The sequence below is a fragment of the Palaemon carinicauda genome, chromosome 30, assembly GCF_036898095.1.
Source record: "Palaemon carinicauda isolate YSFRI2023 chromosome 30, ASM3689809v2, whole genome shotgun sequence".
Taxonomy (NCBI): domain Eukaryota; kingdom Metazoa; phylum Arthropoda; class Malacostraca; order Decapoda; family Palaemonidae; genus Palaemon; species Palaemon carinicauda.
Genome location: NC_090754.1, coordinates 50615904 through 50641617, shown reverse-complemented (window position 1 = coordinate 50641617; position 25714 = coordinate 50615904). Strand labels below are relative to the sequence as shown.

Here is a 25714-nt window from a genome sequence, read left to right as displayed (position 1 = left end):
GCTATGAGCTGGTGTCTTGCGGATGCAAGAAAGGCTGCAAAAACCGCTGCAAGTGCAAGAACGCTTCACTGCAATGCACTGGTCTATGTTTCTGTGAAGGCGAATGCCAGTAGATTGGGACAGAAAACTTGCTAACCAACATTATGATCTGTAGACATTCATAATTCTGGTGACCAGATTTGAAAAGTTCGGAATCATAATTAACATAGTGTGGCAAAATCTACGTTATTGTATTACATGTATGTACTGCAGGATTACACAAGTACTGTGCCTAGAGACTGGGCTTTTGGTCGACTATATAACTACAATCTGACCATACTGTAAACTTCCCGTACTCTGTGTATTATTTTGACTAGCAATTTTGCCAGCAATTTGAAATAAAAAAGCAACTTGAGCAATTAAAGTGTGTTCCTGAAATCAGGTACTGGTTATTAGAGGTATTATGTCATTGAGTATTGAAATCTTCATCAAATGTCCACTTTTTCCACAAAATGGCGGCCAGTTTGGGGGCCATTTTTGAGAAGATTCATCTAAATATCTGTTAAACATTTATTGATGTTAATTCTGATGTAAAAAAAGGGAATTTTGGCCCATCTAGCACCAAACTAACGACACATAATGAAGTCTATGTAATGACGCTAATGTTAAATGGCGGCCATTTTGAACAATGGCCGCCATATCTTCCTAAGGGCTAATCTTGAATGCCTCCATATCCAAAAATGTTTAGAATATATTAATCTACATGTGTGCCAATTTTGGTGCTTTTAGACCAATTTGAACAATTGGTCTGCTATGCCGCTGTACTGAATTGTCCGGACACCATATATATATATATATATATATATATATATATATATATATATATATATATATATATATATGTATGTATGTATGTATGTATGTATGTATGTATGTATATATATATATATATATATATATATATATATATATATATATATATATATATATATATATAATGTGTGTGTCACCGGCATTCATAGTTCAGTTACCTTATTACTTATGATTATCAGGTGCAGCATACTTCCCCTACATTGACAGCTCAAGCACCTACACATAGGGTTAGGGTTTACCATCGTCTCTCAAATATCCTTACATCTGCATTGCCATTCAACTCATATCTTGCACACAATTTCACTTTTGAAGACTTTTCTACATTACCTAAACCCCCATAAAATGCTCTGTAATTCCTTGAAACTCTCAACATGTTGTCACTGTCAACTGCAAATTCCATTTTGAGGAAAACGATTTTTAGAAATATATCGTGTCCATTTCGTGTTATGTTGCTTAAGTTGTTATATATTGAAAATCTTTCATCATTTCAGAGGGTCTGATTATTTGGGGTGAATATTTTTATTCTTTTATTCTGCCGTAAGGTATTTAGAATATTTTCACCAAGATTGGTGTTCAGCAACTGACTCTTTCTTAAATTGTTGACTAAAAACTTTATTTTCCATAAAATTACCAAATCTTGGCCTCTGACACAATTTTTCCATCAATTCATCTTAAATTCTTTGTAACATTTTCTTTCATTTTGGCCATACTTTGTGGTCAGATCTTCCCAAGTTTACAACATTTTTTTTTTAATTCTGGCCATACTTTGTGGTCAGATCTTCCCAAGTTTACAATTTTTTTTTTTTTTTAATTTTGGCCATACTTTGTGGTCAGATCTTCCCAAGTTTACAACATTTTTTTAAATTCTGGCCATACTTTGTGGTCAGATCTTCCCAAGTTTACAACATTTTTTTTTTTAAATTTTGGCCATACTTTGTGGTCAGATCTTCCCAAGTTTACAACATTTTTTTTTTTAAATTTTGGCCATACTTTATGGTCGGATCTTCCCAAGTTTACAAAATTTTTTTTTAAATTTTGGCCATACTTTGTGGTCAGATCTTCCCAAGTTTACAACATTTTTTTTAATTCTGGCCATACTTTGTGGTCAGATCTTCCCAAGTTTACAACATTTTTTTTTTTTTAATTTTGGCCATACTTTGTGGTCAGATCTTCTCAAGTTTACAACATTTTTTTTTTAAATTTTTGGCCATACTTTATGGTCAGATCTTCCCAAGTTTACAAATTTTTTTTTAAATTTTGGCCATACTTTGTGGTCAGATCTTCCCAAGTTTACAACATTTTTTTTTTAATTTTGGCCATACTTTGTGGTCAGATCTTCCCAAGTTTACAACATTTTTTTTTAAATTTTGGCCATACTTTGTGGTCAGATCTTCCCAAGTTTACAACATTTTTTTTTAATTTTGGCCATACTTTGTGGTCAGATCTTCCCAAGTTTACAAAAAATATTTCCTAATTTTGGCCATACTTTGTGGTCAGATCTTCCCATGTTTACAAAATTTTTTCTTAATTTTGGCCATACTTTGTGGTCAGATCTTCCCAAGTTTACAAAATTTTTTCTTAATTTTGGCCATACTTTGTGGTCAGATCTTCCCAAGTTTATAAAAATTTTCTTAATTTTGGCCATACTTTGTAGTCAGATCTTCCCAAGTTTACCGTCCACCATGTAGTAATATTTTTACTATTCATTATTATTATTATCATTATTATTATTATTATTATTATTACTTGCTAAACCACAACCCTAGTTAGAAAAACAGGATGCTATAAGTCCCAGGGCTCTTACAGGGGAAATAACCCAGTGAGGAAAGGAAATTAAGTAAATATTCTACAAGAGAAGTAATGAACAATTAAAATAAAATATTTGATTAATTACAACCTTAAAATAATCTCTCATATATAAACTATAAAATGTATATAAAAACAAGCTGGGCCCCGTTTTTATAGCAAGGTTCAGCAGTACCAGATGGATCTCTAAAAGTCTTGTTCTGGCTGTCACCATATCATGGGATGATCTCCCTAAGCATGTTGTTGGAATTTAAGAAGTTTAAACTGGCTGTATATCCAACAAGTTTTGCAGATTTAAAAACAAAGGTCTCAGAAGAATATTGGGAGTTAAATGGCAGGACAGGATTAGTAATGAAACTATGAGAGAAATGCCACATGTGGATAATGTCACGGTGAAGGGTAGATGAAGATAGTTTGGGCATGCTCTTCGCACTCCCCAAGAGAGATTAGTTCACCAAACATTTAACTGGGCTCCACAAGGTACTAGAAGAGTTGGAAGACCCAGACCTACATGGCTGAGGACTATGGAGCTTGAAGTAGGAGATGATGGATGGAGAAGTATTGATTTAAAAGCTCAAGAATGAGACAACTGGCGAAATCTAACCGAGGACCTTTGCGTCAATAGGTGTAGATGATCTTGATGATGACAATAGGTGTAAATGTTTTCTTGGTGAACATACATGTCTTATTTCATAATGTAATTGCTTAGATTCCGATTGTTAGTGTGTTATTTTCATTATGCAGCCTATATTTTATTTCTGAATTTAGTGCCTGGAATGCTTTCTCAAGCATAGCCCTTAAGCTTGCAGTATTCTGCTTTCCCAACTTAGGTTGTAGCTTGACTAACAAAATCAACAAAAATGTGGATCCATTAAACTTTTTACCCTCTTTAATGAATCTCCAACTTTCTTGTCCAGTTCTTATGACACACTTCACTTCTCAGAAGTTCCGTTTTTTTTTTAATTCTCTTTCAGTATCCACACACGGTAGTACATACATACATATACTAAGGCACTTCCCTCAATTTTGGGGGATAGCCGACATCAAACAAATGAAACAAAAAAGGGGACGTCTCCTCTCTCTGTTCCTCCCAGCCTGACAAGAGACTCAACCGAGTTCGGCTGGTACTGCTAGGGTGGCACAGCCCACCCTCCCACATTATCCACCACAGATGAAGCTTCATAATGCTGAATCCCCTACTGCTGCTACCTCCGCGGTCATCCAAGGCACCGGAGGAAGCAGCAGGGCCTACCGGAACTGCGTCACAATCGCTCGCCATTCATTCCTATTTCTAGCACGCTCTCTTGCCTCGCTCACATCTATCCTCCTATCACCCAGAGCTTCCTTCACTCCATCCATCCACCCAAACCTTGGCCTTCCTCTTGTACTTCTCCCATCAACTCTTGCACTCATCACCTTCTTTAGCAGACAGCCATTTTTCATTCTCTCAACATGGCCAAACCACCTCAACACATTCATATCCACTCCAGCTGCCAACTCATTTCTTACACCCGTTCTCATCTTCACTACTTCGTTCCTGACCCTATCTACTCGAGATACACCAGCCATACTCCTTAGACACTTCATCTCAAACACATCCAATTTCTGTCTCTCCGTCACTTTCATTCCCCACAACTCCAATCCATACATCACAGTTGGTACAATCACTTTCTCGTACTGAACTCTCTTTACATTCATGCCCAACCCTCTATTTTTTACTACTCCCTTAACTGCCCCCAATACTTTGCATCCTTCATTCACTCTCTGACGTACATCTGCTTCCACTCCACCATTTGCTGCAATAACAGACCCTAAGTACTTGAACTGATCCACCTCCTCAAGTAACTCTCCATTCAACATGACATTCAACCTCGCACCACCTTCCCTTCTCGTACATCTCATAACCTTACTCTTACCCACATTAACTCTCAACTTCCTCCTCTCACACACCCTTCCAAATTCTGTCACTAATCGGCCAAGCTTCTCTTCCGCGTCTGCAACCAGTACAGTATCATCCACATACGGTAGTACTCTCCATAAAATGAGTATACTTATAGTCTACCAACGTTCCCACCTTGATCTCCACCGGCAGTTGAAGTCTCTTAATCAATCATCTGCTCACCTCCTCCTCATCTTTTCCCATCTAATAGTTTACTCTTATACAGTATCATCCTTTCCAGTTATATTTACTTTTAGGTACTCGAGCATATAATTGACATACCTTTTTTTGCTACATTTTACCTTTATAACTTTACTCTTGCTCACATTTATTCACAAGTCTCTTGTTTTGCAATCACTTTCAAATACTTTAGAATTGTATGGTTAGTAAATAACAAGCTTGATTTAGTTTCTCATCCCATATCTTTGCAAATGTAGTCCATTCTACACATCTTGCTCCAGCTTCCCTACCCATGACTCAAGTGGCTGTACCCACACCATTACTGATACTGCACCTGAGGTGAGATTAGTTCTACATCTCATGGCGCCACTGGAAAAACTTTTTTTTTTTCTTTTACAAGTAATTCATAATTCACTAATTTCAACTTCCGCTAGACAAATTTTGGAAAGTGTTTATGCCCCAGGGTTTCCTGGCATATTGAATGAGATTTTGTAGGATCCCAAGTGCTGCTGACACAAAGATCATCTGAGACAAGGAGTCCTCATAATTGCTCCATATTTTAGTGCACATCATCTCAGAGATTAAGGTTACCTACCTTGTGGGTTTGCAAGTTATAGGTTGTCAGAAAAGAAGTTCCTACATAAAAATATTTTAAGTTATGATCCATCTTCAGCTTCCAAGTGTTTACAACATCATTGGAAGTGTTAGTCATATCTGACATCATCACTTCCAAAACACAAGAACCCATTTGGAGTAGATATCTAGCAGTAGTAATACTTGTGTGGACAGAACACAACGTAAGGATTGTGATAATGTTGGTGAGTGTACCCGGAAGGTATTCACTGATGCCTTGATCCGGAGCCGTTAGATCCTTTATTGCAGACATGTATGGCAGCTATGGAGAACTTTTCTCATTGACTTTGTAATATCTTTCAACAAAAAACTGATTTATTGTCCTTATCAACCAGATTCTACATGAAAGATGAATGCAATAATGCAGACTTGGAATATTCTAGAGTACTGTATAGGACTCTTCTCAATTTGTTTCATATTTGGGTAAAGTTGCAGAGTTCTGCAAACTTTAGGATACTGTACTATCTTCAAACTCACAGGTACTAAACATGACATTAGCTGTCATATAAAATTTATAATTCTTATTGCTACTACCTATAGGAAGAAAGTATTAGCTATCTATAAAAAGAGTAAAAGAGGATTATTATTGGGGTACATGCATGAGCTACAAAATGCATTTTTTCTTTTTATCTTCAAAATTTGTTTATGGGGTAAATCAAAATATATAAAAATATTGGCTAACTTTAAATAACTACAAGTCTAGAATATATAAATTCTTTATTACCCAAACGTAACAAGGTACATTTTCTTTTCTAGCTTAGTGTTAATGGTCATTTGGTAATACAAAGTTGCATTATAAGCCACAGTACAACAATATCACATAATAAAAATTATGGAGGATACTGAAAATACAGCTACCCAATTTAAAATTAGGTCTACGAACCACAAAAAGCAGTATCACAAGTTATTGTATCTGTCTTGTTATATATGGTACTTTAATTTCATCAAAATAGAAGTAAAGAATTAAAACCAACTTTATAGAAAAGCAAAGTTTTAAAGCATTAATTTTTTTATATTCTATCTAAAGTAGGACGAGATGCCTAATTGAGGCTCTCCTGTTTTGATGGTATACAAGTGTTATGACAGATACAGACACTCATCAGCAGTTTCTAGAAAATTTCTTGTCAATGTTATCATGAAGTAATTCAATTAGATCACTGAATTGAAAGAAAGAAAGAAAGTGTTTGTCACACATCCATTGTCAATGCTATCATGAAGTAGTTTAAGTAGGCCACCGAATTGTCTATTAGGTTCTCAAATTTATTTTAGAATGAAGGTTGAAAATAGGAAGGAAACTTGGAAATCGTAAAGTCAGGTGGAATGGGATGAAAAGGAAAGCAAGAAAGATAAAAGGTAGATAACAGCACAGCGGTGGATGAAAAGATGCTGCATCGAACCTTCAGTGTTTTACTGGATATATGCCAGTTGCTTCTTATGGCGTCCGTATTTACAATTCCAACTATGGAATCATATCACAATACCTGTAAAGTTCTTGGAACTGACTTGGATTTAATGTTGGAACTCTTTGGACTCATAAAGTACCTATACTTTTTGCCAGATTAAAAAGAATTTTTTCTTGATGCTTATATTAGGAGCAGTAAATGAATCAATGCAGTACATATATAATGTTGGCTATTAAACCAAGAATCAAAGATAAAAATAAAAGGAAAAAGTAAATTGACCATTTTTCCTTGCTGAATATAACAAAATTTATTTTAAAAAACATACATTTCTTCTGTAAACACTAATGTATTTCTTTCCAGGCTCTATATTCTTTTTAAGTAATGTATTTAGAATTTCTGCTTTATCTTGTCTTTCTTTTCATACCACCATTCCATGAATCGGTTTACCAATCCTTACATATCTTTAGGAACATATTTATTAATAACCGCTATATTAATTCAGTTTTCGTTTACTCTTCAGTACACATCGCAAGGAAAATATATATATTTTTTTTTATTACCAGAAAAGTACACGAGTTACTTTACATTTACACCAGTGATATATGATAAGCATACTGTATAAAACAGTAGCAGGTATTAAAGCCAGTAATAACATGATAAATTTAATTGATACAAAATAATGTAGCTATAATTATTGGATTAATGTGCTATATAATATATAGTTTTAACTGCCTATTATAGTATGTGAAATTGTATATGATCTTTTATACACCTTGATAAAAATTACCATTGTTAGTTCACAAACAAATACAATATGAAATGGTCAGAACATTCCTTAACTGGTACATTAATTCTGTACTTGCACAAATGCTACATTGGTTTGGGATTTATATGCATCTTAACTAAAGGATATTAAATAGGATAGATTCATCAGTTATGAATTAGGAATAACAAAATTAGGTTTGAAATTAAATGGATGTTTATAAGGAAAAAAATAGTACAAGAAAAAATATAAATGCAAACTTATTCAATATTTGAATTAAGTTGATTTTGTTTACTTCACTGACAAATGTATCACTTCTGACATTTAAACATATACTATGACCCGGTAACATTCAAAGAAATTTTTTTACCCACAATTAAAAGCCTTTCTTGATTTTCCTTTTATGCAAGAAAGGAACTTCAAATACCATAACCTGTAGCATAAATCTCCTTCCTTGGAGTTTTCAGCATAATTCATATGATTTCAGGCACAACGTATACTTACAGAATTTAGTACGGCTACAGAATTTAGTACGGCTATTGACTTCAAACATAAATTGTTTTGATCAATGATTTTTTTCCTTCACTAACTAAACACTAGAAGGTATTTGCCTCAAAGACAATAATTAACTTTTTCCTTCACTAACTAAAACCTAGAAGTTACTTGCCTCTTCTTTTAAAGGCAATAAATATTTTCTTCCTTCAGTAACTGAAAACTCGAAGGTATTTGCCTCTTCTAAAGGCAATGCCAATGCTTCTATCTAGTCACAGCAGAATGCTACTTATATTATTTAAAGTTATCTATTAGTGTTTAACTATGAAAAAATATATGAATGAAAATATTTCTCCAGTGCAAAAAAAGGGAATATAACCTCTTTCAAGTTTAGAGATCTTTAATTCTCTTTTCTAAGCAAAAGAATAGTACTGTAGTGTAGCTTTTCATTATCACAAGTTTGGGGCTCAAAAAACAAATGCAAGCAACAAAATAAAAAGCTTCATGAATAAATGCCAAGAGAATTGAAAACAAACAATTAATTAACATTTCTGTATTATAGAAAAATCTTTTCTATGTTTAATATGTGATAAGCATAAATTTAGCTCAATGATTCTACTTCCGTGTTACAGTTTGTACAATACTGTATTCATTCTCTGTAAAGTGAAATTGCTTACTATACTGAAGATATACACTTCACTTTCTAACAGCTGCCGTGATAGGCCAAGGACAATTGCAAAAACAAACCACAGCAAATTACATAATACAGTACATGCAAAACCTTTCCTCCAAAGTACCTCATGCTTGCTATGCAAAAGTGTCAACATGTGGAGGTACAATATCAAATGGCATTGAAATTCAGTTTCATAATTATAAAACAAACCATAGCCCATTACACAATACCGCCCAGCATCTGCAGAACCTTACCTCCTATGAGGTGTTTCCTGTTTTATAGCTCCTAATGGTGATTAGGCAGGAGAATCAACAGTGGGATGGGAAGTACAATATCAAATGGCATTGAAATTCAATAATATAATTACAAAAATATCAACCAGCCATACCATTATATTAAATCATCACTTCCAGTATCAGATATCTCTTTGAGGCTCATTACTTCAACCTTTGCACGACCTTTTGTGGGTCCTATGATCATTTCTTCGATGGATCGGTAGTGGCCAGGATCTATGAGTCCAACCTAAGGTATGAAAAGTTTAGTCACAAAATCAGTTCTTCATGTGAATTTCAAGTACTGTATATAAAATACACTTGAGCATGATGGATTATATCAATGGCATAAAAATTGACAATCTGAGAATTCACTAATACTCTCTACAATATGTAACTATGGATCCCTTTCTGTAAACATTGAACTAAAACATTCCTAATTAGAATGTATTTTGTGTGAATGCTAAAACTTCTTTCCACAGTGAATGGCAAGTATTGTAAAATAATCTCGAAGAAATTTTATCAGATTTAGCAATAAGAACAGGCTAAACAAAATATGAAACTTTTGAAACTGCCACTTATTAAATATAATCTGATTATTTTTAGAAGAAAACCTTTCAGGCCAGTCCAAAAGGAGGTAAAATATTTTACTTATTGGTCCAATTGATAATAGTTATGAAGTAAGGATTGTCATAAAAAATAAATACACAGAGATCAGTCACACTGCTAAACACTCCTGGGTTCACCAAATCCAAGAGGTGGTTTGCTCACTCTCGACACAAAATTGTGGTTCATTAAGCTATCTTCAAATTAGAAAGAAATCATCCTTATCTTTATTTGATAGGGAAGAGAGGAGTTTGCTAACCTTCCCGAACCAGTGAAAATATCAATTTACATCATGAAAACAAAGAAAATACTGTGAGAGATTGATTGATTTAAAACCACCATAGAAATAGATGCTTTAATATGCCAGAGTGTCTTAAGCCATTGGAATACAGCAATTTCTTAATAATCTTTGATAGTGATTGGTGTTTTTTTACAGGGTATTTCAAATGCTGACAGTGACTGATACAATATTTCATTACAGTACTAAGTGTAGATTTACTTGATGAACACTAATAGCGATTTATTGTAACTGATCAAGTGTTGTGAATCTGTCTGGTGGTGAAGGTGAGCTTAGTAAACCACTACGAGGCCCGAAGTTCTGTCCTCATATATTCATACCAATTTTATTACTTGCATCTCTTCTCCTGGTTTGTTACTAACATTTCATAATTATAATTCTGGTCTACTCAGGGGAAGGGTTGGAGATTTATGTAGTTCCTAGATATTACCTATGTGCGTGACAGGTAAGAGTCATCAAAATAAAATCCATTACAACCACATGCTACTTACCAAATTCAAATCAGGATCATAATTTTCACTCTCTACTGTCATTAGAGGTGTTATCTTTTCCTTTAGCTTTTTGGATTCCTTGGCTGGGATGATGATGTTAATCTTCATCTGTGCTCGCTGGATAGGAATTGTCTGTGGAGGAGGAGAACTGTACTAATAATATGACTTAGTGACATAATAATACAAGGGTATATTCTATATGTACCAAAAAAGTACAAGATTAGCTACTGATTTATACTGTACTGACAACAAAGGGTGATAATAGCAATGAATGGAGAATATATACCAGATTCAAAGAATGAATCTTGTTTACTTTCTCATAGTGGATAAGTTACAAAATATATCTGATATATGTAGATATGTTTTTATGGACACCGGTGTCCATGGTTAGGTAGGACATCATTTCAGTGAGTCAATTTCACCTGCCAAATGTATTTACTTCTTGAATGAGATGTATACCACATGAATTGGCTGGGATAAAGGCTCTCCCATTAAAACTAAGGGATTTGTATGTCTATGGAATCTATAAATTGATAGAAAACTGTATTACATTATACTTGTAAGACAATTATGAATATTTTAATTCACAATGAATGTTTTCTGTCAGGTTTCAATGGTGTCGGTATACTTCCACGTGTAGTGACAACTATGAAGGTGGGATATGTATGTCTCTACTTGAAGTTTCTATGCGTAAGTTTTACTCTTCTTGACATAAATACAAAAAATTACTAAAACTAAATGTTTCTTTTATGACTGGTTGGGAATCTCCATCTTAAAAGGAGTTTGCCTAACAAACAAGTTAGGGACTTAGATCTTAGCCAATTTCCATCCTGTCATTATTTTAAAAAATCATTTAAAATACCAAAAACCTTTACTGAATCTCTTTTTTTTTATTTAGCGTTGTTGGTGAATGATGTCTTCAATACTGCACACTTGTGTCTTCCTAGATGATACCTTTAAGAACTATAAGAGACTGCAACATTGGATGAAGGCCTATAGATAATGGAATTTTGTATCGCTCTTTTAGTGTGCACACTATCCATAGTCAGCAGCATGGGCTAATAAGGCCCACCATAATCTCTGCAAGCACTTCAGTATAAGTGATGCTGATCCTTGTTCCCTTAAGCAGGAGCTAGAAACTAGCCGAGATCTTGAAAACCTTCCTGATGAATGTTGGGCTTAATGTTGCTTTGTTTTAGCTCCTCCTTATAGTCATAGAAATTCTTTGAGTCCCCAACTGAATTTCTTTCAAAGAAAACTAGATCTAGTACATAATGGGACTGTATTGGCCAACAATGCAGTATTGATTTCAATAGCACTGTATTTCCCATTCATTATGTCCCCATCAGACACTAACCTACTGTTAGAAATGCAGCCAACTCTTCACATAATGACACAGTACCAGAGATATACATTAGTGCACATGTTGGAGTACTGAAAATATTCCCCTCTGCTAAGTAGGTCTATCCTAATTTACTTCCAAACCAGATTTCTGGAGGCTATATTTGTATGGATTGCTAAAACTAGAACAATTACTTGTATTTTCCTAATTGAAGGGCTTTTATCACCCAAGAGAATCTACTGTATTGGTGTCCTGCACACAGGTTATTTATCATCTCTTTCCCTCAGCCGAGTTCATAGTAACTGGTAGTACTGTATTGGAAACTCTCTGCCACTATTCAAAACAAAGTAAATTTGCAATGAAATATCACACCTAGAATTTTAAATGAGTAGTATATAGTTGAAGAGACATGTATGCAAAGATCTGGATGTTTGGGAGTCACTATCCTTGACCTACATTCAATCATACATTGAATTTTCTTAGGATTGAACTTCCATGCCCCATAATTCTAAGGTTTCCTTTGAATCTCCCGAGGCATTCATTTTGCTTCATTATTAAAGCAAGTTAGATGTCGACAAATAACCTAAAATCTAAACTTTTTCCAATTATCTTTCACTGTGATGATATTGCCCCTCTGGTGGAGTATTGAAATTATATGACAATGAGAGCACCTGGGTATCTTACCACGGCATTGCTTTCAGTCTTTTAGTCGTTTTGGTGTTGAAAGTGTGTAATTCTACCTGCAAATCCAGATAGATTTTGGTGTTTTAAATGGTTAATCTACAACAAATTAATAAGGAATGTTTTCTGCTGGATTTGCTATGCATTCTTTGCAGATTGGTCAAGGTATTTACTACTGCATGATAAAGATACCTATGCTCTTTATTTTCCATGTCAAAGGTAGCAATGAGAATTGATCATTCCTTGAGATGAATATGGTGACAACCTATCCCTCATATGAAGGAAGGTGTTTAGCTTGCAGCTGACCACTTTCAAGTGAGACTAAAAGTGAAGGAAAAGTCACTTCTATTTTGGGAAAAAAATCCAAAGAAAACTAGGCTATTGGATTAATGTGGGGATGGTAATCACGCCAATCATGCTATTGTAGAGCTTTCTGGGGTTTATCGTAATGAGCTTCATCAGCCTTTTATTCAATTTGCTATGTTCGTGGAAGAAAAGGCTAGCACACCTTTGGGAAAAGACAGTGTTTATAGTTTAACCTTCCCTGTTCTGAACCCTAGACTTGCTCCTCAAGTTCTTCCTGGCAGTTCTGGTGTACCCGTCAGTATGGGTTATGATGGTACACAACCCATTAGTGAGTTGGTAGTTTTATCTCGAGCATCGTTCCCTCAAATTAAAGTACTTCTAATATTACTATTGCAAAAAATACTGGTAGTCTGGATCCTAATATCCCTCCATCTACTGCAATAATGCTGCTGCTACTAACACTTCTTGTACCTACTTCAAAGTTTTCTAATATTTTCACAAAGTGAATAAATTAATGTCTCAGGCAGAAGGGAATTCTACTAACACTTTCTGCAGAAATGGTCATTAACAACAAAACAAATCAATTACCTAATTCTCTTGAACCCCTTATTATTATCAACAAAAGGAAGTTGTTGAATGCAGGCTTTTCAAATTGGTTGACTTAGGCGATGCCATCAACGTGCAAGAATAAAAAGTACACTTAGTGTACTTACTGTATAGCGGAAATGCAGATTTTGCAGATTCTATATTAGGGAAATTTTGGATACTTCTCTAGTAACTTCTACAAAATTTGTGAATTTGTTTTAAATTATAGGGAATATCTATGTTCCTCTAGGTTAGGAAAGTTTCTAAGGCACAGAATCACTCACTGATTCTTTAGTGGGTCACATGAGAATCAGTGGGTCACATGCTGGATCAAAATAGGAATGATAGCATTATAACACGAGTGGCCTTCAGAACCCAAAGTTACGCTTTGAGGGGTATCCTAGGAAGGACTGCTTTTTTCCCTTACTGCACTGTGCCTCCCTCTTCTCTCAAGACTACCCTCTGTTGTACTGTACCCCTACAGAAGTTCTCTTGCATCAGTGATAGGCCTTCGGTAACTTAATTTAACAGAAGGCTTGGCAGAAGTACCAATAAGACTCGTCGATCTTATGGGAATCGAGGTAGAGGGAAGGCAGTCCCACTTTCATCTTGTTTGTAATAATCTTCACCCTTGAGCCACTGGTTTTACTATACGAGTAGTAAGACGTATATCTAATTCCTCAATCCTCCTTGGCCAGGGGAATACATTCCTTTTGTGTCTAGGTAAACTAAACAATTCAGCCATATTTTAAATATAGAAATGGCAAAACTTCTGGAGAAGAAAGTGATAGTGGAAATCTTAGATTTTTCCTTAGGGTTTTGTAAGAGGCTGTTCCTAGTACCCAGTCATTGGGGGTTAAGAGACCAGTCCTGGAATTATCTTTCTTAAAGGGTGTACTGTTCTCACCAAGTTTTTTATGGAAACTTTCATAGCCCTGGGGTAGAAAGAAAAGGGAATTGGATGCTTATGACAGACTTGACAGATGCTTACTTTCACATTCCGATTCATGCGGAATCAGAGAACCTCTTCCAGTTTATGAATGGCAAGAGAATACATAAATTCATGTGTCTGTATTTTTGACACAGGAATGCTCATGTACATGTATTCACCAGGGTGATGGCTTTAATCTCGATATGGGCATCAAAGTTCTATGTACCTAAATGACAGGTTAATTTTGACCACCACCTTGGAAAAGATTTGGGTTCAACAGATATGATTACTTTCATGCAAAGAAGTCTTCAATCCCACTTCAAAAGGGTTCAATATTCAGTTGAAGATGAGGAAATTTCAGTTGCACCTCCATCGTCATTGAAACAGAACTTCCAATCAGGACACGACTTGGGTACCAATGATACAGAACCAGCAACAAAAGACGAGGCAACTCTTGTTGCTTGAGTCCGGGAGTGTTCCTGGATAAAGATTCTAGATGTACAGCATCTTTTCACAAATGCTTCCCAGGAAAGGTGGAGCTCAACTATGGATTATCTTCATTTATTAGGCAAGTGGCTGGAGTAAAAAATAAGCTCTACACATCAGCTGGCTGGAAATCATAGCTGTACTCATAGCTGTTCAGGGTAAAGTTACAGGTCTATAAAGATCCTAACCAAATAATGAAAGCACAGAGTGTGGATGGGGCCTTTCCCTTGCTAGAAGGAAACCCACTGGTAACCACTTCCCTTAGGTAGTGTTCAACAATAAATTCATCTGGACTTCACTGTCAGTTAGAGAATAAGCTGAAAAATTAAAGCTTAACTGGCTATTAAGGATTAAATTAAATCATATACAGTGTGAAATATGTTATTTTTATTAGTAAAATAAATTTTTGAATATACTTACCCGATAATCATGTAGCTGTCAACTCCGTTGCCCGACAGAATTCTATGGAGGGATACGCCAGCTATCACAATACTAGAAGGGGGTGTACTTACCAGCGCCACCTGTGGCCAGGTACTATAGTACTTCTTGTTGACACCTCCTCAATTATTCCTCGGTCCACTGGTTCTCTATGGGGAGGAAGGGAGGGTCGATTAAATCATGATTATCGGGTAAGTATATTCAAAAATTTATTTTACTAATAAAAATAACATTTTTCAATATTAAACTTACCCGATAATCATGTAGCTGATTCACACCCAGGGGGGTGGGTGAAAAACCAGTGTACAAGACTAAAGGATAGCTAAGTATCCCGTATTTCATATAATCAGTTATCCACAATAACAATGAAATAATAAGTACCTGGTAAGGAAGTCGACTTGAACCGTTACTCTGCCTTTAATAAGATCGTCTTCCTTACTGAGCGCAGCGTTCCTCTTGGGAGGCTGAATCAACTCAAAGGTGCTAAAGTATACAGGGCTGCAACCCATACTAAAGGACCTCATCACAACCTTTAACCTCGGCGCTTCTCAAGAAAGAATTGACCACCCGCCAAATCAACAAGGATGTGGAAGGCTTCTTAGCCGACCGTACAACCCATAAAAAGTATTCAAGAGAAAGGTTAAAAGGTTATGGGATTATGGGAATGTAGTGGCTGAGCCCTCGCCTACTACTGCATTCGTTGCTACGAATGGTCCCAGGGTGTAGCAGTACTCGTAAAGAGACTGGACATCTTTGAGATAGAATGATGCGAACACTGAATTGCTTCTCCAATAGGTTGCATCCATAACACTCTGCAGAGAATGGTTCTGTTTGAAGGCTACTGAAGTAGCCACAGCTCCCACTTCATGTGCCCTTACCTTCAGCAAAGCAAGGTCTTCTTCCTTCAGATGAGAATGTGTTTCTCTAATCAGAAGCCTGAATAGTAAGAAACTGAGTTCTTAGAACTTGGAAAAGAAGGTTTCTTGATAGCACACTATAAGGCTTCTGATTGTCCTTGTAAAGGTTAAGACCTTTTAGATAGTACCTAAGAGCTCTAACTGGGCAAAGTACTCTCTTCAGATCATTCCCCACCAAGTTGGACAGGCTTGGGATCTCGAACGACTTAGGCCAAGGACGTGAAGGAAGCTCGTTAGCAAAAACCGAGCTGCAAGGAACATGTAGCCGTTTCAGATGTAAAAACAATGATCCTGCTGAAGGCGTGGATCTCACTTACTCTTTTAGCTGTTGTCAAGCACACGAGGAAAAGAGTTTTTAATGTGAGGTCCTAAAAAGAGGCTGATTGGAGAGGTTCAAATCTTGATGACATAAGGAACCTTAGGACCACGTCTAGATTCCAGCCTGGAGTGGACAACCGACGTTCCTTTGAGGTCTCAAAAGACCTAGGGAGGTCCTGTAGATCTTTGTTGGTGGAAAGATCCAAGCCTCTGTGGCGGAAAACCGCTGCCAACATACTTCTGTAACCCTTGATCGTAGGAGCTGAAAGGGATCTTACTTTCCTTAGATATAACAGGAAGTCAGCAATCTGGGTTACAGTGGTACTGGTTGAGGAAACTGCATTGGTCTTGTACCAGCTACGGAAGACTTCCCCTTGAGACTGATAGATTCTGAGAGTGGATGTTCTCCTTGCTTTGGCAATCGCTCTGGCTGCCTCCTTCGAAAAGCACCTAGCTCTTGAGAGTCTTTCGAAAGTCTGAAGGCAGTCAGACGAAGAGCGTGGAGGATTGGGTGTACCTTCTTTACGTGAGGTAGACTTAGAAGGTTCACTCCTAGAGGAAGAGTCCTGGGAATGTCGACCAGCCATTGCAGTACCTCTAAGAACCATTCTCTCGCGGACCAGAGCGGAGCCAACCAACGTCAGCCGTGTCCCTTTGTGAGAGGAGAACTTCTGAAGTACCCTGTTGACAATCTTGAACGGCGGGAATGCATACAGGTCGAGATGGAACCAATCCAGCAGAAAAGCATCCACGTGAACTGCTGCTGGGTCTGGAATCGGAGAACAATACAACAGGAGTCTCTAGGTTATCGAGGTAGTGAACAGATCTATGGTTGGATGACCCCACAGGGCCCAAAGTCTGTTGCAAACATTCTTGAGAAGGGTCCACTCTGTGGGAATGACCTGACCCTTCCGTCTGAGGTGATCTGCCATGACATTCATACCGCCCTGAATGAACCTCGTTACCAGTTAGCTTTCGATCTTAAGACCAGATGAGTAGGTCCCTTGCGATCTAGAACAACTTCCACGAAAGAGTCCCTCCCTGCTTGAAGATGTAAGCCAGGGCTGTGGTGTTGTCAGAGTCCACCTCCACCACTTTGTTAAGCTGGAGGGACTTGAAGTTTATCAAGGCCAGAATAACCGCCAACAACTTCTTGCAAATGATGTGAAGTGTCCTTTGCTCCTGATTCCATGTTCCCGAGCATTCTTGTCCGTCCAAAGTCGCACCCCAGCCCGTGTCTGATGCGTCCGAGAGGAGACGGCGGTCGTGTTTCTGAACAGCCAAAGGTAGACTTCCTTGAGAAGAAAGCTGTTCTTACACCACGCGAGAGAAGACCTCCTCTCTTCGGAAATAGGAACTGAGACCGTCTCTAGCGTCATGTCCTTTATCCAGTGAGCAGCTAGATGATACTGAAGGGGGGGGAGGTGGAGTCTCCCTAACACGATGAACAGGGCCAGTGATGAAAGTGTCCCTGTTAGACTCATCCACTACCTGACTGAGCATCGGTTCCTTCTCAGCATGCTCTGGATGCATTCTAGGGCTTGGAAGATCCTTGGGGCCGACGGAAAAGTCCGAAAAGCTCGACTCTGAAGATCCATACCCAAGGAGACAATGGTCTGGGATGGAACGAGCTGAGACTCCTCAAAATTGACCAGGAGGTCCAGTTCCTTGGTCAGATCCATAGTCCATTTGAAAATCTCCAGACAGCGACGACTTGTGGGAGCTCTTAAAAGCCAGTCGTCTGACGGAGCCGGACACAAGATCATGATACTGCTGCACAGTCTGTGAACTGTCAATCATGGGCAAGCGAGGAAGTACAGTGACAACCCGAATCTGTCTAGACTGTCTGGGTCGTACAGACAACTCCTTATCGGGTTGCTGAGGTTGCCGCACTGCGTCACAACAAGTCACTTCTGTTGGTAGTTGAACGTCTTCCCCGTGACACATTGACTCCGTAAACAAAAAATCCTCTAACAAGGACTAAGCCTGGACTGCATGTCATGCAACACAGCTCAAGGTCTATGGGAGCAGGTGTGGTAACAGACGGGATTAGCGACTGAAGTGGAACCATTACCTTCCCTGGAAGCATGTTATGCTTAAATAAAAGTCCATAAGAGGTTATGCAGCTAAAGGCTCCCTCCAAATGACAGAGTCCTCAAGGGAATATCAGAAGGAGGGAGAAAAGAACTTTCTCATCTACAGGGACCATATCCTAGAAAAGCTAAGTTCTCTCAGTGAGGGTTCACTGGTGCAAAAGCAGCAGACTAGAAGGCAACGTTATGAAACTGCTTGACAGTCTAGTGAGTTGGCAACAACCAAAGATGTGTGACTGAGAAGCATGCGGTAAGGTATGCAGAGCATGATGTATGCAGAGTATGCTGTATGCAGAGCATGCTGTATGTAGAGCATGTTGTATGCAGAGCATGCTGAATGCAGAGCATGCTGTATGCAGAGCATGTTGTATGCAGAGCATGCTGAATGCAGAGCATGCTGTATGCAGAGCATGTTGTATGCAGAGCATGCTGTATGCAGAGCATGCTATATGCAGAGCATGTAGTAAGCAGAGCCTGCTGTAAGCAGAGCCTGCTGTAAGGAAAGCAGAGCGTGTGCATGGGGTTTAACATTTCTCAGAAATTCCATGACCAGTGCTAGAGTGCTTTATGCATGCTTGTATGGGGTTTAATATCAACATAATATTTACCTTACATTCATAACTCATGATTCATATTTTTGCCATATTTGCGATCTTGTTAAAAATATATTGCAAGGAATACAAATATATTTTTATAAGTAATACAAATAACCTCCATTATCATATGGTTTGAAAATGGAGGTAAGGTATGCTGAACAGCAGAGTCAGAACGAGTTGGAACAACAATAGTTGTGGTTTCCTCTTCAAGACTCTGTTGAGGGAACACCTGAGGCTCAGTCTGCAAAGGCTGAATAAAAGACAAGCAGAAGGAAGGCGCATGGGTGGAGGGGGCTGACTCCTAGCATGAGTGGTTGAACCCAAGGGTTGCGCTTGCTGAGCGGTTGGCGGAAGCGGAGTAGCAAGTTCCAGTTCCTGTGGTGTGAGCGGAGCGCGATGAGGAAGAGGCTGCGCAGAACAAGGTAAATGTCTCGCAAGCTGAGGCTCCTGAGGCGCAAGGCTAAGGTGTTGTGGTGCTTGCCTTGTGGAGGGTTGAGCTCGCTGCAGCGAGAGCTGAGGAGACTGACTCATGGACGGGAGAGGTTGTTGTACCTCAACCGAGTGTTGCATCACTGGTGGAGCAGCAAGTGGAGGCGGAGGAAGAGAGGTATAATCCTCCTGATCCCATTGTAAAGGTTGCCTTAAGGAAGGCGGAGGCTGAACACCACTGGGAACAGCAAACTCAGCACGTGGCTCAACATCGTACGCCTGGCAGGTGGTACTGCGATCAGGCGGAGCGAGCGTGGGCGGAGGGAGTGTAGGCGGAGGCGGAGGCGCAACACTCTCAGCCCGACACTCACGCATCAAGTCCGAAAGCTGTGCTTGCATGGACTGTAGTAGAGTCCACAACATCGTACGCCTGGCAGGTGGTACTGCGATCAGGCGGAGCGAGCGTAGGCGGAGGGAGTGTAGGCGGAGGCGGAGGCGCAACACTCTCAGACCGACACTCACGCATCAAGACCGAAAGTTGTGACTGCATGGACTGCAGTAGAGTCAACTTGGGGTCGGCAGACACTAAGGTCTGCTGAGGTAAAGCCTTAACAGCAGAGATCTGTTGCGGCAGAACCTTACTCCTCTTAGGCGGAGTGCATTCAACTGATGACTGAGGAGAGTCAGAGCTAACCCAATGACTGTCATCCGGGTTGTTGAACTTTAACTTCGTACGTCTGGCATAGGTCTGGACTTTACGTTTAAGAGGTCTTGAGACCTGAGACCAGCGTTACTCTGCCTTTATTTTCTCCCCTAAATCTCTTCTGCAGACGAGCAAAATAAGGGCTCAATCGTCTGCGGGTGGGAGTGACGGTCTCGGTAAGACACGCCCACAACCACCGAGGATACTTCTGTGCGCCGATCAAGGCCTGCTGAACCCTTATGCCCTTCGACATTGCTTCTCCCCTGGTCTTGGGAGCTTGCAAGAGGTCCCGGACTGGGAGGACGACTGGCGCGCACAGAAGTACCCTCACGCACAACACTGACATACTTTGCGCTAATCACTTATCACTTTGATTTCTGTTTGCACTTATTTCACTGAACTCGAAACTTTAAGTGGTTTGTACCTGAAACACGCAATTCTATCCTTTCTCAAAAGTTAGTAATTGCGAAAACAGAATTACAATGTAACAGAAAAATCTAATGAAAGATAATTCAGTGGCTGGAAAGAGACTAAACACTAGATCACTCTAGAAACGTTTAGTTTCTTCCCCTAAAGAGACTAGGGAGAAGAGCAAAAACGATAACGACGTTACTCGTACGCCTGGCAGGCTTGAATGAAACGTTTATTCTCCTCTTTCTCCCTCCGTCTCTATCTCTCTCTCTCTCTCTCTCTCTCTCTTGACTTAGAACCTGAGAGAAGAGCCCAATCATATATATCGTTAAAACATATTATTGTTAAAGGAAAAAACTGAAATATTTCCCAAAATGAAAAGTTCCTTTATTAGGATCAAAACCATTAAGTTAAGAAAGAATGAACAAAACGCTAGACACGGTTACTCTTACTGCAACGTGAAACCGTGAACATTCTTTCTCTATCGTAACGATAGAGTGCAAGTTGAACGTTCTGAACGTCAACAACTGCAGAGACAAAACAAAACGTTAGTTCAACTTTGAAAACAGTACGTTATCAAAGAAATTCTTTCAAACTCTGTGGCGGAAATAGCATAATATGTTAACAGGTAAAACCGAAATGACGGGCTCAATGTTAATTAACTTCGGTACCAAGAAAAGACCGCCTACTATTAGGAAGGTCGAATATAAACAAATATAAAAATTAATTTTAATAAGTTTATAATAAAAGGAAGTTAATCGAAGAGGCCTATAAGAGGCGGAGAGATATAAAATAAATCTATAACTTTTGTTAAGCAAAATTAAGAAAGAGAGTCTATACTCTCTTAGACACCAACACTTCCGTCTAAGGGAAGGGTCGGCCATTGAAAGGTGAACGAGAGTTCATACTCTCTTCGTCACCATAATTAATCAAATTAATTCCAAAAGCTAACTAAGCTAATATAGAAGTTTCCAGTAAAGCGACAGCCGAAATCAAAGAGAAATACTTCACCAAAGTCGTGAAAATACTCCAAGAACATAAGCGTATCCCAGAACGTCTTGCCGGAAGCACGACAGAGGAATAATTGAGGAGGTGTCAACAAGAAGTACTTGAGTACCTGGCCACAGGTGGCGCTGGTAAATACACCCCCTTCTAGTATTGTGATAGCTGGCGTATCCCTCCATAGAATTCTGTCGGGCAACGGAGTTGACAGCTACATGATTATCGGGTAAGTTTAATATTGAAAAAAAGGCAAATTGAATATAACTTTTGTGGCTACTTGCATTAAAAACATCTAAAGTACTACCTTACCTCTTGTAGCTGCTTAATGACCTGAAGGGCTTGTTGTTTGTTATTTCTCTTTGGGTTCAGACTAAAATGAAGATCCTTCATGGCATTCTCAATCATGGCAACTGTGTATGGGGTCTTTGTCTCTGGGTTTATGCATTTTTCTGTAATTGAAAATAACTCTGTAATGTTACACAATATATGGCAGAATTTACTTGTTTATAAAATTAATTTGGTAATACTAGATGTCATAATAAATTCTGAAAATAACCAAATTGATAAATTTGAAAAGTTATAATCCTGGCCTACATGAAGTTAACTCTTTTACCCCCAAAAGAACGTACTGGTACGTTTCACAAAAGCCATCCCTTTACCCCCATGGACGTACCGGTACGTCCTTGCAAAAAATGCTATAAAAAAATTTTTTTTCATATTTTTTAAATTTTTTTTTTTAGAAAATTCAGGCATTTTCCAAGAGAATGAGACCAACCTGACCTCTCTATGACAAAAATTAAGGCTATTAGAGCAATTTAAAAAAAATATACTGCAAAACGTGCTAGGAAAAAAATAACCCCTTGGGGGTTAAGGGTTGGAAATTTCCAAATAGCCTGGGGATAAAAGGGTTAATGCAAAAGATGTATATTCACACAAAGATCCAAAATGTAATTGTATGCAATACTGATCAATGAAACAAATACTAGAAATGGAAAAGTTTCAGGATATGCCCACAAAAAAATATACAATTTCATCACAAAATTTCACTTAACCTACAGCAACATTAGCTTTAGTACAAAATCAGCAATAACTTATTCTCCTTTTATACTGTACACTGAACTATCCTATAACATTATATTAGCCCAAAAAAAAAAAAAAAAAAAAAAAAAAAATCATTTTGGTTTGAGTAACCAAATTTACTTTTGCACATTTAAGACAATTACAAATATAGAAAAACTGTTTTCATCATTTTTATACTGTATATAAAAGTTGTATTTTAATAATTAAAGAGACATTTACTTTCTATCTTTCATAAAGTGTACTAAACCCTTCAGTGGAAAAAGGGAGAAAACTTATTACCACCAGTAACTATTTCTGGTTATTAAGCGGCATCTGTTTTTATTTATTGAAAAAGGAAAACTTGAAGATTGTTCAGTTTATTCATAAGCATATGACCAAGATTAAAAACCTGGAAATATAAACCATATCAACCAAAATTTCATATTAAAGCAAACAGCATTCCTCGTAGGTCCCTTTCGTTTCTTATAAAATATTCACAGTAAAATTACAATAATAAATGGCATATTAGGTCAAATACTCACCAGACACAATACAAGCAATCTCCTTCAATGAGGATTCCTGGGTTGCTTGTCGCTCTTTGTCTGAAACCTGAAGTTCTCCCTTTTCTAGAATATCCAAACAGATCTGCAACATAAAGCACAAAGTTCAGTTGATATACTGTGTAGTACAGTACTGTACTTTAAAACATTTCCTGTCAGTTTCGTAAGTATTTTAGCAGCGCAATTTCTACAGCTAATTCTGCAATGATAACTATGTGGCATTTATTAACCCTTTTACCCCCAAAGGACGTACTGGTACGTTTCACAAAAGCCATCCCTTTACCCCCATGGACGTACCAGTACGTCCTTGCAAAGAATGCTATAAAATTTTTTTTTCATATTTTTGATAATTATTTGTGAAAATTCAGGCATTTTCCAAGAGAATGAGACCAACCTAACCTCTCTATAACAAAAATTAAGGCTGTTAGAGCAATTTAAAAAAAATATACTGCAAAATGTGCTGGGAAAAAATAACCCCCTGGGGGTTAAGGGTTGGAAATTTCCAAATACCCCGGGGGTAAAAGGGTTAATATCATTGACAATACAAAAAAAAATGTTCAGTTTACCAACCTTCTTTTGATCATCTGAGCCAAAACATTTCATGAGTTCTTCTTTCTTAGCAACTTGACCTTTGGACACATTAGTGAAGACTGCCTCACTCTGAAGAACTTCATCCAAATCCTTTTCCCTGGGAAAACAAAACCCATTTTTTAAAGATACAATTATAAAGACCATACTGTATAGGCATTTAATCCTGCTGAAATTTTCGAAGAATGTTAGATTGTACGATTATAAAACCCACATGGGTGTTTAATCATATTGAATTTTTTTGAGAATGGTTTCAATAAGATTGTATACTTGCTAAACAATGTATTAGTGTGCTCCAAAATGAATTATTTAATCTTATGAGAAAACAAAACACAACAATCAAATATAAACAGTGCAACAAGATTAAAATAAGTAATGTTGTGGGGAAGTGCAATTAATGCCCCTGATGCAGTGCACTTTTGGCATATCCATATGGTCTTTGCACCATAGGGGGTTAGTGCCATCAGTTATTGGTATTACAATGGTAGAAGATCTTTGAAGAATCCACCCATCGACCCAATAGTATATTACTTTATCACTTTGGGGTTTCATAATATAACTGTTCAGTTTTCCCCAAGATGGACCTCTGTGCTAAATGGTACATTTTCCAAAAATAAAATAAAACGGTCTTTGTAGGATCCATTTTTGCCCTTTTATGTTGCACCCTAGCAGTACCAGCTGAACTGGGTTGAGTCCCTTGTTAGGCTGGGAGGAACGTAGAGAGTAGAGGTCCCCTTTTTTGTTTTTGTTTCATTTGTTGATGTCGGCTACCCCCAAAATTGGGGGAAGTGCCTTGGTATATGTATGTACAGTGAACCCTCGCTACTTCGCGGTTCGACCATCGCGGATTCACCACTTCGCGGATTTTTTCCATAACCCATATATATACAGTAATATATATATATATATATATGTATGCATGTATTTATGTATATATGTAGGTATGTATATGTGTATACATATAAATATATATATATATACACACACACACAAATATAAATATATATATATCTAAAGTAGGAAGATGTGATGTAGTTCTAAGGGAAAAGTATGGGAAATATGTCTGGGTAATAAGCAAAGCTCTACCTCCAGTTTGTTTCTTCATTATGATCAGAGATAAATGTAAACAAAACATTGGTTGCCATTTTTTATCGTGCCTTTTAGCGTGTTTAGGAAATGCATGATATAAAATCACCTTTAATATTTGTGCCTGTTTTAGTTTAGGGTACTGTAGTACATGCATTAAGTGTTCTGTACATTAAAGGGTAGTTTGTTAACAGAACTACGTACAAGGGAAGGTTTAAAAAGTCTGAATATACATGTTGAATAAATAGGTAAATATGGTGTCACTACTTCGCGGATTTTCACCTATCGCGGCCGCGACTGGAACCTATCTACCGCGATAAACGAGGGTTCACTGTATGTTGCTATTTACCCTATTTTATTGTTAGTTCATAGAACAATGAGTTGGATTTTCCTCCAGATGCTGCACACCTTTAAATCTTTGTGTTTCATCTCATATATTGTACTTTTCAAAATGCTCTATTTTGTTGTGTAACCAATGTTAACATGTTCTATTCAACGTCTTGATGCATTTCTGAATGACCCGCTGGTTCCAATGCCAAGTCACCAGACCAAAATTTTATGTATAAAATCAAATAAAAAAAAATATGTAAGTTTATGCATTAAAAACTGTTCACATGTTTTGAACATTTGCCACATATTCTAACCCTAGGAAATAACATAAATAATAGCAGTAGCTAATTTAAACATATTCACTTTCTTTCATAAAATTTACCTAAGAAAACGTAATCTAAAGTCTAAACTAGATGCCGTACACTAAAATTAGCATACTGTACAG

General features: G+C 37.6%; 1 protein-coding gene across 1 annotated transcript in view; it reads right to left on the bottom strand.

Moving 5' to 3' along the window:
- Positions 1-8606: 8606 nt before the first annotated feature.
- LOC137623098 (ribosome maturation protein SBDS-like) overlaps positions 8607-25714 on the bottom strand; it is a 28087-nt gene continuing 10979 nt past the window's right edge. Inside the window, exons 2-6 of the mRNA XM_068353757.1 lie at positions 23836-23953; positions 23248-23350; positions 21956-22095; positions 10409-10540; positions 8607-9263 (exon numbers count right to left, since the gene is read on the bottom strand). Of these exons, the coding sequence (XP_068209858.1) occupies positions 9132-9263; positions 10409-10540; positions 21956-22095; positions 23248-23350; positions 23836-23953 (625 nt within the window). The 3' untranslated portion in view covers positions 8607-9131. The remainder of the gene's footprint in view (positions 9264-10408; positions 10541-21955; positions 22096-23247; positions 23351-23835; positions 23954-25714) is intronic.